This window comes from Trachymyrmex septentrionalis, unplaced genomic scaffold (genome assembly GCF_001594115.1).
Source record: "Trachymyrmex septentrionalis isolate Tsep2-gDNA-1 unplaced genomic scaffold, Tsep1.0 scaffold178, whole genome shotgun sequence".
NCBI classification, from domain to species: Eukaryota; Metazoa; Arthropoda; class Insecta; order Hymenoptera; family Formicidae; genus Trachymyrmex; species Trachymyrmex septentrionalis.
This window is the reverse complement of record NW_017304949.1, coordinates 856,651-871,756: the sequence shown is the minus strand read 5'-3', so window position 1 is coordinate 871,756 and position 15,106 is coordinate 856,651. Positions and strand designations below refer to the sequence as shown.

The window sequence follows — 15,106 nt, the reverse complement described above, 5'->3', positions numbered from 1 at the left end:
ATGCTCTAATATGTTCCTATAACAGCTCTTATTCACTCCAAGCATTTGTTGGAGTGCGACGCGAATAACTCTAGTGAGTTTTGACAGAATGAAAAAAGGATGAAAAGAGAAAGAAGTTTAGATGGTAACCATGATAACCTAAGTAACTTGCTTATTTCGCGCATGCGCACTCCATTTTGGCCGCGCTTACATCAAAGGCGACAGGGAGTTGCGCTACTATATGTACTGTGACACCGTGTTACCCCTTCCACCAGGATATTTCCGAACGCAGCCGATGTGATATTGGAACTAACCTAAAATATATGCGAGAGAGAGAAATTTGTATCAATATGTTATCTCTTTATTATATTTGGAATTTACTTGAATATTGACATATATGAGAAGAAAGGAAAAAGTAAAACATTTTACATTTATGTCGATTATTTTTCTGTAACATTTACATTTTTTATCACATTTATATCGCTGTCTTTGTCTTCTAATAAGATCAAAACTGGTGATGGGAGAAAAAAATTGGAAGGATTGGAGACCTTTCGTATACGGAGGTTTAGCTTCGATTGTTGCAGAGTTGTGTAAGTGAATGAAAAATAATTAAAAAATATTCTTATCTTATTGTTTGAAATCATATTTTAGATAACTCAGGTTGTGTTCCGATATGCGCTGCCAGTACTGAAAATCTATAGTTCACATCATGTATATTGTAGATTTTCAGTACTGGCAGTATTTATTTTCATACAATACATGTCAATTTCAATACATATATGTTCCGTACTAATAAATAATTTACATTTCTTTTATTCCAGGTACTTTTCCTTTAGACACGACAAAAACACGCTTGCAAGTACAAGGCCAGAAGTATGATGAAAAGCTTGCACGTTTAAAATATTCTGGCATGACTGATGCTTTAATGCAAATATCTAAACAAGAAGGAATGAAAGGTTTATATTCTGGGTAAGAGAGAGTGTTTTATTGTGAAAAGTAATATATTGTCTAATATTAAATTTTATTTTATTAAAAATTGTTAATAATGATATTGTTTGAAATATGACAAAGATATTTCATTCAAACAGAGAAATATTAAAAAAATATTTTATATCTTTGAACTAAAAAATTTTAGTATCAATATATATCATTAGAATTACTTTTAAAATTTTAAACATTACCACTTTTTAAAATAATTTATTAGTATAATTAAATAATTAATAGTTAATTTGTTTTATCAGAATTAGTTCTGCAGTTTTGCGACAAGCAACATATGGAACTATAAAGTTTGGGACTTACTATTCACTCAAAAAAGCTGCAATTGATACTTGGGCAACAGGGGATTTAGTCACAATAAATATTGTTTGTGCAGCATTAGCTGGAGCTGTATCCAGTGCGATTGCCAATCCTACTGATGTAGTAAAAGTTCGTATGCAAGTTACTGGCAATGAAAGAAATACATCTCTGTTTACTTGCTTTCAAGATGTATACAGATATGAAGGTGTTCGTGGACTTTGGAGGGTAATACAATCAATTTCAATATGTTACCATACATATATGCAGCACACACACACGCGCGCGCGCGCGCGCACACACACACACGCACACCACGCACACGCACACACACACATACGCACGCACGTGTGTATGTATGGAATCACATAAAGATGTATACAGATTAATTTTTTTATGCAGGGTGTTGGACCTACTGCTCAACGAGCAGCTGTTATTGCAGCTGTAGAATTACCTATATATGACTATACCAAGATTAAATGTATGAATTTATTGGGAAATAGCGTTAGTAATCATTTTGTGTAAGTTTTTTTTACTAAATGTAAATATAACATAAAGGATGTGTTCCAATATTCACTGCCAGTGTTGAAAATCTATAGCGCACGTAGCGTATACTGTATAGTTTCAGCATTGGATATCGGAATGCACCCAAAATATTTTAAATATGTCTTCCGATTGTAATGGACCATTTTCAAATTTATAATAACTATGGCTACGTTCCACTTAACGCTCACAATGTTCACAAGCATCGTTTGTCCTTGTTTAACATTTGACAAAGATGAAATGATTCCATGAGTGTTGTGAGCATTAAGTGGAACGCAGCCTATGGTAATACATATGCTTTTTAACAAAAAGTTATTTACAGAAATGAAAGATTCATTATCATTATGTTTAAATCGTACCTATATTTATATCAATATGTATGTTATTTATTATACTATTAATTATTAGGATCAATTAACCCTTATCCGGACAGCTGAAACTTTTTTTTTAAATATTGTTAATGTATAGTATCTATAGGAAACTTTATATCTGAAACTTGAGATACAGGATTAATAATTGTGAATTGTTATTATATATGTATAGAAAAATTTGATTAGTTACTTAGCTATTTAACAGTAATTTAATATTAATGTGCAATATAATATATTGCATATTAAAATAGAATAAAATTTTTATTAAATTCATGTAGAGCATTTTTTTAACACAGTTTGCGATGTAGGAGATTAAGTCTGAATATTTAAAAAATCAATTATGATATTTATAAAATATAAAAAAGAGAGTATTGGGAATAATAAGGAAAGAGACAAAAATTTTTAGGATTTGTATGACAAATCTTGTAATGATAATTACAAAATTTGTCATATAAATTAATTTTTATTTTAAAATACATGTTCCGCAAGAGTATGTATTATGTATTTTTTATTAAGTGTAGATTTTTTTGTCAATATTTTAGAAATAATTTATCTCAAACGTAAATCTAATTTATTTCGTTTTAGTTTAGCTACATTCTAACACTTTATACTTTAATAACTACTTAAAACTTTTTTGGATTATATTAATCACATCGCTTGGATGTTAATAACTCATAAAGCTTATAGAGGTGTGTTTTTTATATATCATATATACTTTTGTTTTTTTTTGCAACTTGCACATTTAAACATCATACTTTTTAATTTACTTATCGTTATTTTTAAGAATATATAAATATATACAAGTATTAAATTTTAATATATTATTAATCAAATTGCCGGTATCTATTAAGCGAGGTGATTAAAATGCTCTTAAAATGGAGCAATAACTTAATTTATTAGTTGTTTGCATCAATATATTTAGCAAGATGTTTTGATATTGAATTAATCAAGTATTTATCTTTTAATGTAGAAGTTAATTTTACTTGGAACTAACACTTCAATTTCATTACATTTTTAGTGTCTACAATTGTGCAATTTTTGAAGTATTCCATATGTCGCACATTGTCGCAGGAAAGGAGTAAAACTCTTAAAATTAAAATTTTATTTCCAGGTCCTTTGATATTGTCATACGTATGGACACATGCGATAGACGGATTTTGAGATGACCAGAGAGGCTTGACACGGAAGCTGTGTTCAGCACTCTGTGTTTAGTTCAAGAATCGTTAAGACAATCGTCCAGATGATTATACATGATAAACTACTTTGCAAACATCTTTTGATTTTAGCATTTATGCATTTTAGGCTTTGGGAAGAATTTCTATGATTACTAATTATCCATCGTATAACTTCCTAATTTTTCTACTGTAAAAAGATCCTATTTTGTCTATGTTTTTATTTCTGTTCATGTTTGGAAACATACTTCTGCTCTGTTAAAATATTGACTATCATCGCACAGACATGGTATTATATATTCTTAATTTTTTATAATGCCTGGATAAGGGTTAATTTTGCTTTATAAAATTGCAGTTAAAAATCTTAAAATAAATCGAGAATATTGTTACTAATTACAATTTTACAAATAATAAAAATTTCAGAATTAGAAAGTACTTTTAATTAAATTAACATAATTTAAATATATTATAGAGTGAATGTATACTTAAATGTGATTATATCTTTTAGATCTAGTTTTGTAGCAAGTATGGGAAGTGCTGTAGCTTCAACGCCTATAGACGTAATTCGCGTAAGTAAATTATTATATATTTGTACAACAATTGAAATATTTTTTGTTTCAAGATGTCTTTTTCTTTAGACCCGATTGATGAATCAAAAGAGAGTGCATATTGCTAGTAAGAAGTCTTCACCATACGTTTACAATGGCAGTATAGATTGTTTGGTTCAGGTATAAAACTTTATTCCTGTAATATTTTATATTTATATTTATGTGCATATATACATTACTCAACAAAAAAATAGGAAACACTTTAGAATACGCTCAAAATTGCGCAATATTCAGAAAACCGTAACTCGGTGAAAAATTATCGCAGACAAAAAATCAAAAAAGCATTTGAAAGCTTAAAATCTCTACTTTCAAAATCGGTAATTGATATTTAAATCTGACTGATTCTTTATGAAGATATACGGACACAATTGGAGACCCGTCAAATTTGAAAATTTTGTACAAATTTTATAAAGGTCTATGGCGTGAAGTAAAAATCACACAAAAATGCGATTTGTAGCAGTCGAAAGAGTGAATCTTTTACCTTCAATTTGTTTTTTTACTGAGTGCTGTACGATGTTTCTTCACCGAGTTATTGAACGTTGAAGTAAAAGTGGTCATTTTAACTCCAAAAATCGTACAGCACTCAATAAAAAAGCAAATTGAAGGTAAAAATTCACTCTTTCGACTGCCATAAACTGCATTCTTAGTGAACTGCATTTTTGTGAATTTTACTTCACGCCATTGATCTTCGTAAAGTTTGTAAAAAATTTTCAGATTTGACAGGTATCCATTTGTGTCCGTATATCTCCATAAAGAATCAGTCTCATATTGAAATATCAATTACCGATTTTAAAAATAGAGATTTCAAGCTTTTAAATGTTTTTTTGATTTTTTATCTGCGATAATTTTTCACCGAGTTACTGAAGATTGCACAATTTTAAGCGTGTTCTAAAGTGTTTCCTATTTTTTGTGTTAAGTAGTAATTTATATATTTATTACTCTCACACGCATGCACGCACAGTCTAGCATATCTATTTACAAGAAAAATTTTTTTCTGTGTAGACGATTAAAAATGAAGGAGTTTTAGCACTGTACAAAGGTTTTATTCCGACGTGGTTCAGGATGGGGCCGTGGAATATTATATTTTTTATTACCTATGAACAATTGAAACAGTTGTGATGCATCGTCGACTATTATATTGAATATTTAAATTCCTCACTACAATAAGGTCTGGAAATATAAAAACCATTATATTATGAATTTAGCATTACTATCTGATAATCTCAATTGTATATAATTCTTTGATTGTGAAAGTGACTATTGATTGTGGTTACCTTAAAATGCCATATAAAATAAGTAAACTTGCAGCACATAAATGAATTAGACACAGCACTTTTCAGCATTAAAATAATTGTAGAAATAGATACAAAAATGAAAGTAACCAGAAAAGTTTAAGAGCTTCCCAAAGTACAAGCTTCCACAAATTATTTTAATTGATAAAGACTACAAATTATACCTATATTTCAATATATTATTACACAGTTACAGTTATAACATAATCATACACTGTTATATGTAAGTATTTCAATTATTTTATCATTTTTATACATAATTCGATTCTGCACATAGAAAGTTTTTATATGTAAATCAATGAACAGTCAAAATGTCAAAATATTATATGGAAACGAAAGTTCGAGGTTTGTGTTTGATTTGTCGCAATGTTTTGTACAATACTAGTCATTGTTATCTACATGAATATAATAATGAATTGTATTTCAGTATTTTTACATAGCATTTACTGTCATATTTCTAGCATACACACTAGTCACTTTAAGAGATTGTTGTAAAATTAATATAAGATAGTGTTGAGTTGTATAAAATTTGGCTATTAATTTTTTATGAATAATATTATATAATTCATAATGATTAAAGTCAATTTTTTAAATCAAATCTTAATTTTTTTCACAGTAGTTACACAAAACGGTACAGTCTGTATACAGATATAACTTTCTATTTTAATTTCTTTTCATATGAAATAAATATACATTGATCTGTGTGTGTGTGTGTGTGTGCGTGCGCGCGCGCGCATGTGTGTGTACAGTACAAATTTTGATGCTCTTAATTTAAAGTGATACCTATTTGCAATTAAATATTCAAGAGCCCATAATCCTGTATTAAACACAATGATGTAATAGCTTATTAATTATGAAATTATTTATCTTTGAAGACAGGAAGACTGACTCATACATAGATAAGAAATATTTTGCAAACGAAAATGGAATGTAACATTACATATCACTGTACGTATACATTATACAGTATACAGTATTTTAGATTTATTGGAACAAATTTCAGGGAATAATAGATTCTTCAAAAAAATTAACTTTTGTTAAGGAACTTGTATCGACACATTTTTAAGGAGCTAGATATCTGATTGTACGTGATATCTGACTAGTTCACGTCCTTTAATTTTGTCTTTGTAAAAAGATATCAATACTCCTGCACAATGTTGTCGCATGATCGATTAGGTCTTTAGAGCTAGTCTGAACAAAGGCATGTAACTTCTTAAAATGTATTGGACAAAAGTTCCTTAATAAAAGTTGATTTTTTTAATGAGATCTATCATCCCTTTATGTTTGTCTCACACAGAATCCTCTCCTAAAACATCTTGTATTTATACATAATTTATATAAAAATTTTACCAATGTAAAAATTGGTATTCTATTAAAAGAATATTATAGACCTGATACATTCAGTGTATGTACTTTTTTTACATTCAATGTATAAGAAGTGTGTATATTTATGTAAGAAATACAAATATATCATTAAAGAGAAAACAATTCCAGAAGTTTAAAATTATATAATTTACAGAAAAGAATCTTTTTTGTTTATCAAATGTAAAATATGCACATATTTCAAAAATTTAAAAGTTTGTGATATTAAAAATCTAATACGAGCAAACTTAAAAAAAAAAAAAAGAATTTAAGAGAATACATTGTAAATATTTCTGTATGTGCATCATATGCTTGTAAATCTTTTTTTTTCAGATTACTTTAAATATGTGACATTATATTGGGTGATCCGGAAAGTCCGTGCGGATTTTTTCATTGATTTTTCAAAAGTTTTTTTATTTGTTGCGAAATTTTCGTTACGATTATATCATTCGCTAGAGCAAAGTTTCAGCTTTAAGAATCTGTTTTTTAAATTGCGATATGATGATTTTTATCGGAGTTATGAGTAATCGAAATCAGAATGCTTCTTTACTTAACTCGCGAATAACTCAGAAACAAAAAATTATAGGAACATTTTTAAAAAATGATTTTGTAGGGAAAGCTTTAAGTTTTCACGATGGGTAGTCGAAAATTTTCGTAAATTTTTTTTGGGCACGTGAGAGACCCCCAAAGTGAAAAGAAAATTTTTTATCTTTTTCAGCTCGTAGTTTTTGGTATGTAAAAATTATCAAACTCATATAAACTTAAAAAATGTGATAAGCTTTTAAAAGTAGAGATTTCAAGCTTTAAAACCCTTTTTTTAAATTTAAATTTCGTTCATTTTTGACGAAGGTATCGTATATACAATTTTTCATTGTAAAATCCGCACGGACTTTCCGGATCACCCAATATTATATAGTTCTAGAGAATATCCTATTATATATAATAAGTAATAAAAATATTATATATTAGGCCTCTTTAAAGTCTATATATATTTACATATCTATAATTTTTCTTATACACTGATAGTGATTATTTGTAATACTATGTCAGTGATCATGACATTTCCATATGATGACTTTTCTGTCTTTTCCACCTGTTATTATCAAATTACTATCTGCAATTACAGCCAAGGCGCAAAGCGGTCCTGAAAAGTATGTTATAAATTGTCAATAATTAATGTATTGTGTAAATTCCATTGTGGCTGCGTTTGATTTGGACACTCGTGTACTTTAAGCGCTTATAATCGTCGTTCTATCTCTATCATTTATTATACATAAAACAAGGATAGAAGCATTAAAAGTGTCCAAACTAAACATAGCCTTTATAATAAAAAGAAGATATAGTTAATATAAAATAAATTCAAATATCAAAATATTTTACTATAAATTATTTTAATAATATATGTAAATATGTGTATATATATATATGTGTCATACTATAGTAGTATGTAATAGTAATAATAGCAACAAAAATTTACCATCGTGGCAATGTATTTGCGGAATGAATACAGTCTCCTGATGATTCCAGATATTAAGATTTCCATCGTTATCGCCTATTAGCAAGAACATTCCCATCCATGTTAATGTCAATGGTTCGCTTTCTAAACTGACTGAATATATCTGTGTACTTGTTCGGACATCGATTATATTTAATACTTTGTCTTCTGCACATGATATGACGCTACTGCATTGTTTATCGAAGGTTACAGCGTTTACTCTGCATGTGTGACCTTTATACAATAAACAGATATTAATGGTAATAGAGAATCTTATTATTTCATTTTATGATTAAAAAGTATTTTTAATGATAAGATATAACTAAAAAGAGCAAGAAGAATTAATGTTTGTACGTTAGTGATATATAATACATTAAATATTATTTATAAATAAAGATTTCTTATAAAATTAGTAAATCTATCGTAGGAATACTAGACACATTTCTAGCCTACGATTAAATAGACATGAAAATGATATAAAAAGATATAAAAAGACTTATAAAGATTTGTATAAACTTATATCTCATTGCAATTTTTTATTCAAGTGTATATTAAAATTATTTAACATGGCCGTTTTTAGTAATTTTAAGCATGAAAATAAGGGAAAATACATTTACCTTTAATAGTTGATTGTAAATTGTAACTGTTCATGCTCCATAAACATAATTCGCCATCTTCTGTACCAGATACTAACATAGTGTCGTCTCTACACACAATCAGTATAAGAATTCAATTTATAAATATGAAACACAGTAATATATCGTGTATATTATTAGCAGAAATTAATTTGTTATTTAAGAAGTAAAATTCTTATCTTTGTGTTACGTACTTATTATATTATTACACACAAGTGATATCTAACCTTGATATATTAATACAAATTACTTTGGAATCATGATCTAATTGTGCGATAAAGCATTCCAAAGGTTTAATTTTTGATCCAGAAGTGTACTCATGCCAAACTTTTGCAGTGCAATCCCACGATCCAGATATAATCACTTGATGAGTAGAACTCCATGCTAAACACGATACAGCATCTTCATGTCCTTGTAGAACATCAATTACTCTGCCAAATTCGATATCATAAAATATCCTTAAATAAAATACAATATAATTAAAATTTGTAAGACTTTCGACATATATATTTGACATTTTATAAAAAAAAAAAAAAAATTACATATGATCTATATATAAGTAAATTTATATATTATAATTATATATAGAATTTGATCATTGTTATATTACAAAGTATTGTCCCATGATCCTGCTACAAGAATGTTTCGTTGCGATAGCGTACAGTATGAGATACAAGATGACAGTGACAACGAGGACAAGGTAACACTACGTGTCAATTTCTTCTCATTTATGTTATACAGTTTAAGCATTCCATCTTGTCCTACTGATATAATTTCATTACTCGTTTTATTTTTTCGTACAATACTGGTGACACAGTCTTTATGTGCTTGAAACATTACTAATTCAGTAAAATCAATTGATTTTTTGCTTACATGTGCACTACCTGAAAAATTAATAATAATTTTTAATATGCTATATTATATCCATGTATAAATGCGCATTTGAATAGCTAAGGAAAAAATATGTAAGACATAATACCTGAAGTTATTGTGTCTGGTGAAGTCAATAATGTTTCACTGTATAATAAATTTGGAGCTAATGTCAAACGTTTGGGGTGAGGTAAAGTGAAAACTTGTTTTGGTATCTGTCCAAACTCCATTATTTGCACTTCGAGACCATGTCTGTCATTTATATCTCGTATAGTATCTAAATCTACTGCTCCTTCATAACACAAATGGAAAAATACTACACAGAAAACAAATATATATTGTAGAAATTTTGAAAATAATCATGCTCTATAAATTTTAACAATACTTTAAGTTAATATTGTAATTTCTTTTATTTCTACTGTAATATACCATAAAAAAATACAAAAAATTGAATTACCATTGTCAGCCTTATCAGCTTCAACTCCTCTTTGCTTATATCCAAAAATTAGGTCAATCCAATGATGAAGATTTTGAGAAACGTAATCGCTTTCTAAGGCATTTCTCAATTGTTGTACAAAATCGGCTGGTCCTAGAATATGCCAGTTAATATTAATTTTTTATTTTTAATATTAAATATTTATAACATAATTATAATCATACAATTGATCACATATAAATATGATGCAGAATTGATAGTTGCTTTGTAACTGTTTGCCATAAGAAATATTTCAAGAACATTGTTAATCAATGAAGTATTTCTTAGAGTAAAATGTTTTATCTATTTTGAAAAATATATAAACAATGGCGATTAATCGATAATATAAGTGATTAATGATAATTATAATGAAACATCTCATCTTACCTTTTGCCCAAGGAGGTAGTTGTACATCGCCTATTTTTGTACCATCATGTCGATAGCCAAAGTCAATACCATAATTATTTATTAGAAAGTCACCACCATTGTTTGTGTCATAAAACTCCGGTATCAGTTCTTTAAAGTCAGACATGTTCACCAAAACATTTTTCCACACGTCAGCTATACTGTTAGGTGTTTTTGTTCGTAAAAGTGAAACATAAAATCGTTTCTGCACATTTGACAGAGTAATTATATACTTTTACAATATTTCAAATATTTCTTATTTCTGCCTTTTCTTATGAAATAAATACATAATCCATTTTCCTTAAATTATAGTGTTTCTAGCATAATCAATTTTTTTTCATGCATAAATGTGCGTTGCTATTACAATTTATTAATATAATGTTAAAAGCAAACAAATATCGAAAAAAATTAAATGAAAAAGTATGATATATACCTGTTGAACATTCTATCTGGATGATCAAATCTTCCGTTTTGAAGACAGAGCATATACTGAGGGTATTTCCGTACTAGGTAAAACAGTACAAAACCTGGTGCACTATAATGAGAACCATATAAAAACTTCGGATCAGACATTTCCGAATATCGTTCCTATAATAATACAGGTATATGAAAAAAATATTGGTTCTTTTAATGTATTTCATAAAAAATGATGAGAAGTGATGCACAAAGTAATGGTGTGGAAAAATTGATTCAATTGAAATATTAATAATACTTATTGAAAATTATAGATTAATTCAAGAAGTAATTGACGAGTGCTTGAAGGTATTGTAAACAAATTTTAGAATGTTTTGTACGTGAGTATATTGTGTTACAAATATTTAATAGGAATCTATATATACACGCACGCACGCACGCACGCACGCACGCACACACACACACACACACACACACACACACACACACACACATACATACATACCTTTAGCCTTTCTAGACGAATAGGATTTAATGCGCCAATAGGTTTTGAAAGATCTCTGTAAACATTAATATCATTTAAATTTAACATTGAAGAAGTATAATCTTGTATAATCCAAGGCAACACTGGATATTGCGTCAAATCATGAAATGTTCTATCTGCCAAACTGAAACAAAGTGATATAATTTAAATATATTCCTTCACATAATATTTGGATCAACAATAATTAGCTTTAAAGTCCTAATAATTACCTATTTACATATAAAATGTAATCATAATTCGATAAAGATCCATTTTGCCATCTCATTGTCATTTGATTTTGTGGTACAGTCTCAAGAGAAACCGCCGATTGTTTAAGTAAATTTTCATATAGTTTGTCTCTGCCATCTTGATTTTGAAACGATAAAAATAAATGTTTAATTTTGCTATCAGTTTGTCTTATCCATTTAATTTCCAGACCCTGCAAATAAATTATTAATATAGTTCCTCTTATAATACAATTCTATTAAAATTATATAGTAGAACATTACAGATTATAAAATATTTACCACTTGTCGCAATAAAAATCTTCTTTTTATAATATTTCGTATATCTTTCAGTTGAATCTTAAGAACAGGATGCTAAAAATCAAATAGTGTTATAATGCACAATAGTTACTTTCTCTTTAGTTTATAAAAAAAAAGATTCCAACAAAAAATTCTGCTTGTGGCATAATGTGAAAGAAACTAAATTACTTGATCCATGTTGTTATAAGGTTGGAAATAGATCCTCGAGTTGGTCAATAATACTCTGCCTGGATTTATTACAAGTGGTAAAACTTTATTTGCTTGTGTTTCCAAAATCACTTGTTCATATAGATCCTCAAGCCATGACGTATCAAATGATACACGTGATTGTCTAGAGTGTACAATAGCCATAATCTTAAAAATTAAAAGCATTATTAAAATAATTTTAATGTTTATTACAATTCTTTTAAAACATATTATCTGGTAAATAAAAGAATATTACCATAGCATTTTGTTCTATAGTTACTAAACTTGCTGCTCTATGCAATTGTAGGATCTGTGAAAGACAATCTTCTACTTTTGCATAATTGAAACAAAAGTGGAATATAGTATTCTGATGTATAAATCTATACGGTGCTAATATATTTTTCTCCAACATTTCCACATGTTGTTTACACTCTATTGATAGTATATTACTGCAACATAGTTGAACATATAAATGAGTAAACAATTGTAACAATATCAAAATATAAAAAGAATTGGACAAAAACAGTAATTTGCGCACGTTATATTTTTTTTATAGCTATATTAAAAATATATTTACCTTACTATATCATTGCTTAATGTACATTGCTCAATTAATGTAGTTTCTTTAAGTTGAAGTTTAATTAATGGCTGATTAATATCTTTATTTACAAATACTAAAGATTTTGAGCATAATTTCAATCTTCCCTCCATCCACTTCTTATCTTTAGAAAATTGAGCGTCTAGCTTTTTCATTTGAACACTATAATCTTCAAAAAATATTTCTCCTGGTTCCAAAAGAAGCATTGTAAACCTGTAAAAAAATATTTGAATTTTATGCCTCTTACATTTTCATAAAAATATACTTGTTTTTTTTATTTTACATAAAAAGGTTTAAAGTAGTTATTCAACATTATAAAAAGACTAATTGACTAATGACTTGATTAAGTATCTTGTTAATAGGTTTAAAACATTTCAATTCCAAATATTATAAGTATAAATAATGTTTTAAAACTAAGAAATCTAGAATGTTTATAAAACTAGTATGTGTGTGTTTATCAAAGAACAAACATTTATCAAATTACATATTAAGTTTATATTAGAATTAGAATATTTCTGAGTCGGGGAAGTAAACAATTATCTAACTTTCTATATATTATTCTTTATATTCATATTATTTATTCACAGAAATTTTAACCTAAAAGATGACACTTAAGATAAAAATTTTTAACTTAGTAATAATCTCGCAATCTTCCCTCGGTACAATTTTTTTATACCAAAAATACAAGTTATACAAATTTCAATTCGCGAGCATCTTTCTCATAATTTTATCTATTAAAAACTTGTTAATATTCTGCGTACCTTTCCTTCTCCATCGTTGAATAAGTAAATAATACATATATTATAATAATTAATATATAATAAATTGCTGATATAAGAGCAATAAGGAAACTTAATAGGGAACTTTTATTATTATATAAGTGAATGTGAATACTCGGTTCAATCTTAACAAAATATGACTCAATTTCAACGAAAATAATGAATGACAGTTCACTCTGGGCTGCGTTCAGGAATTACGTCTAAATAACTCTAGTGTACATTTTTGTTATAATATACGTGACATAACCTATAGCTTAGCAATCACACGTAACTGACTTTCTGTCGCACTTTTTTCTATTTCTTTATAGCGCTTTCTTTTTTTAAATGTCATTAAATGCCCAATGGACAGTAGGCATCTTGGATGTGTTCCAAAATTCACTGCCAGCGCTGAAAAGTTATACGTTCTGTGTACTAGACATTTTCAGCACTGACAGTGAATTTTGGAACACAGCACTTATGATAGAAATATAGAACTATTTGGAGGGAAAAATACAAACAGTGTTATGCACAGTTATGCAAGAGACGTATTAAAGAAAGTGAAAGAGCGGTGTTCAGTTTTCAGTTTAGAATAGTAATAAAATGATATTAGTTATTAACGAAAGAAGTGATAACTTTATACAGGGTGTTAAAAAAAAACTATTTAGCTTGTATATGATATAGATAGTACATACCGTATCGAAAAAAAAAACCTTAGTGAACATACGTCGGAAGCTCAATCGTTTCTGAGATATAAACATTTTTGTTGACTTACTGGCTTTTACTATATGTCGCATGCGATGTTTACCTCAGTGTTTATAAACTGTGTTCTGTATGTCCTCATTCAATTTCGATACATACTTTATATGCTAAACATACTCGTATACGGAAATGGAAAGACATGGAATACCTTCTGTAGATATAGTAAGTCATTCATGATGCTAATATACAAAAATGTTTATATCTCAAAAATAGTTGAGATTTCAACCTATTCACTAAAGGTTTTTTACTTACAATTAGTATATGTGTATATAGTCTCTACCATATAAATGTTGAATGGTTTTTTTTAACACCCTATTATATATTTTTAGTATACAGTTATAATTGCGCATATACATTTAGTAAAACATTATTTGTAATGTCTTTTAAAATAACCTGTCTTTCTAAAACAAAAATATGTCTACAAAAATATTTTTATTATTGTGTACAAATGTACTTTCTATTCACTAATTTTGTTATAAATTTATGTTTTTTTGTAAATTCTTGATATTTTATAGATTAAAAAAATGTTTCTCAACTATTTGTTCAAATAATATTTAAATAAATATATGTTTATCCTATATATTATTAACCTTTTTTATTATTAACATTTTTATTTATTACATATTTTATTTATAACATATTTTATGTATTATTAATTATTTTCTATTGATTCAAATATGATATACAAGTATATTTCCTTCTTATTAATTAGTGTTTATAATTTTCTGTATGTATTTTTATTATTTCCAAAATTTTATATTTTTTATTGTCTACACAATATATTTTGTGTAATTATGAGCTACTTATTTATATCATTTTGGTA

The 15,106-nt window shown here is 27.5% G+C and overlaps 2 protein-coding genes across 3 annotated transcripts in view; one reads left to right on the top strand and one right to left on the bottom strand.

The window, feature by feature from the left end:
• Window positions 1-266: 266 nt before the first annotated feature.
• The window catches only part of LOC108746563 (kidney mitochondrial carrier protein 1), a 20,269-nt gene continuing 5,429 nt past the window's right edge, over window positions 267-15,106 (top strand). Inside the window, exons 1-8 of one of the 2 annotated variants that reach the window (XR_001939179.1) lie at window positions 267-394; window positions 484-569; window positions 801-948; window positions 1,221-1,500; window positions 1,675-1,793; window positions 3,867-3,927; window positions 3,997-4,086; window positions 4,969-5,676. Coding sequence is in view for 1 of the 2 variants with exons in the window: in XM_018483412.1 (XP_018338914.1) it covers window positions 497-569; window positions 801-948; window positions 1,221-1,500; window positions 1,675-1,793; window positions 3,867-3,927; window positions 3,997-4,086; window positions 4,969-5,085 (888 nt within the window). In the remaining variant the exon portion in view is untranslated. Of the gene's footprint in view, window positions 395-483; window positions 570-800; window positions 949-1,220; window positions 1,501-1,674; window positions 1,794-3,866; window positions 3,928-3,996; window positions 4,087-4,968; window positions 5,811-15,106 lie in introns of those variants that run through there. The other variant, XM_018483412.1, reaches the window with a different exon arrangement.
• On the bottom strand, window positions 7,595-13,582 carry LOC108746561 (protein FAN-like). The gene is made up of 16 exons (XM_018483408.1): window positions 13,528-13,582; window positions 12,746-12,979; window positions 12,425-12,617; window positions 12,151-12,336; window positions 11,965-12,036; window positions 11,668-11,876; window positions 11,420-11,582; window positions 10,934-11,088; window positions 10,483-10,661; window positions 10,078-10,209; window positions 9,730-9,936; window positions 9,361-9,634; window positions 8,978-9,208; window positions 8,733-8,821; window positions 8,098-8,349; window positions 7,595-7,764 (listed from the first exon to the last, which is right to left on the bottom strand). The coding sequence occupies exons 1-16, from the start codon at window positions 13,539-13,541 to the stop codon at window positions 7,667-7,669; spliced, it is 2,688 nt and encodes an 895-aa protein (XP_018338910.1). The 5' UTR covers window positions 13,542-13,582; the 3' UTR covers window positions 7,595-7,666.

Excerpts from the sequence above, each read along its gene's own strand:
- LOC108746561 (XM_018483408.1), bottom strand. Across the intron at positions 11,877-11,964 it reads GATTTTTATTGCGACAAGTG|GGTCTGGAAATTAAATGGAT; the intron begins GTAAATATTTTA and ends ATTTATTTGCAG. Across the intron at positions 8,350-8,732 it reads TTTACAATCAACTATTAAAG|GTCACACATGCAGAGTAAAC; the intron begins GTAAATGTATTT and ends TATTGTATAAAG.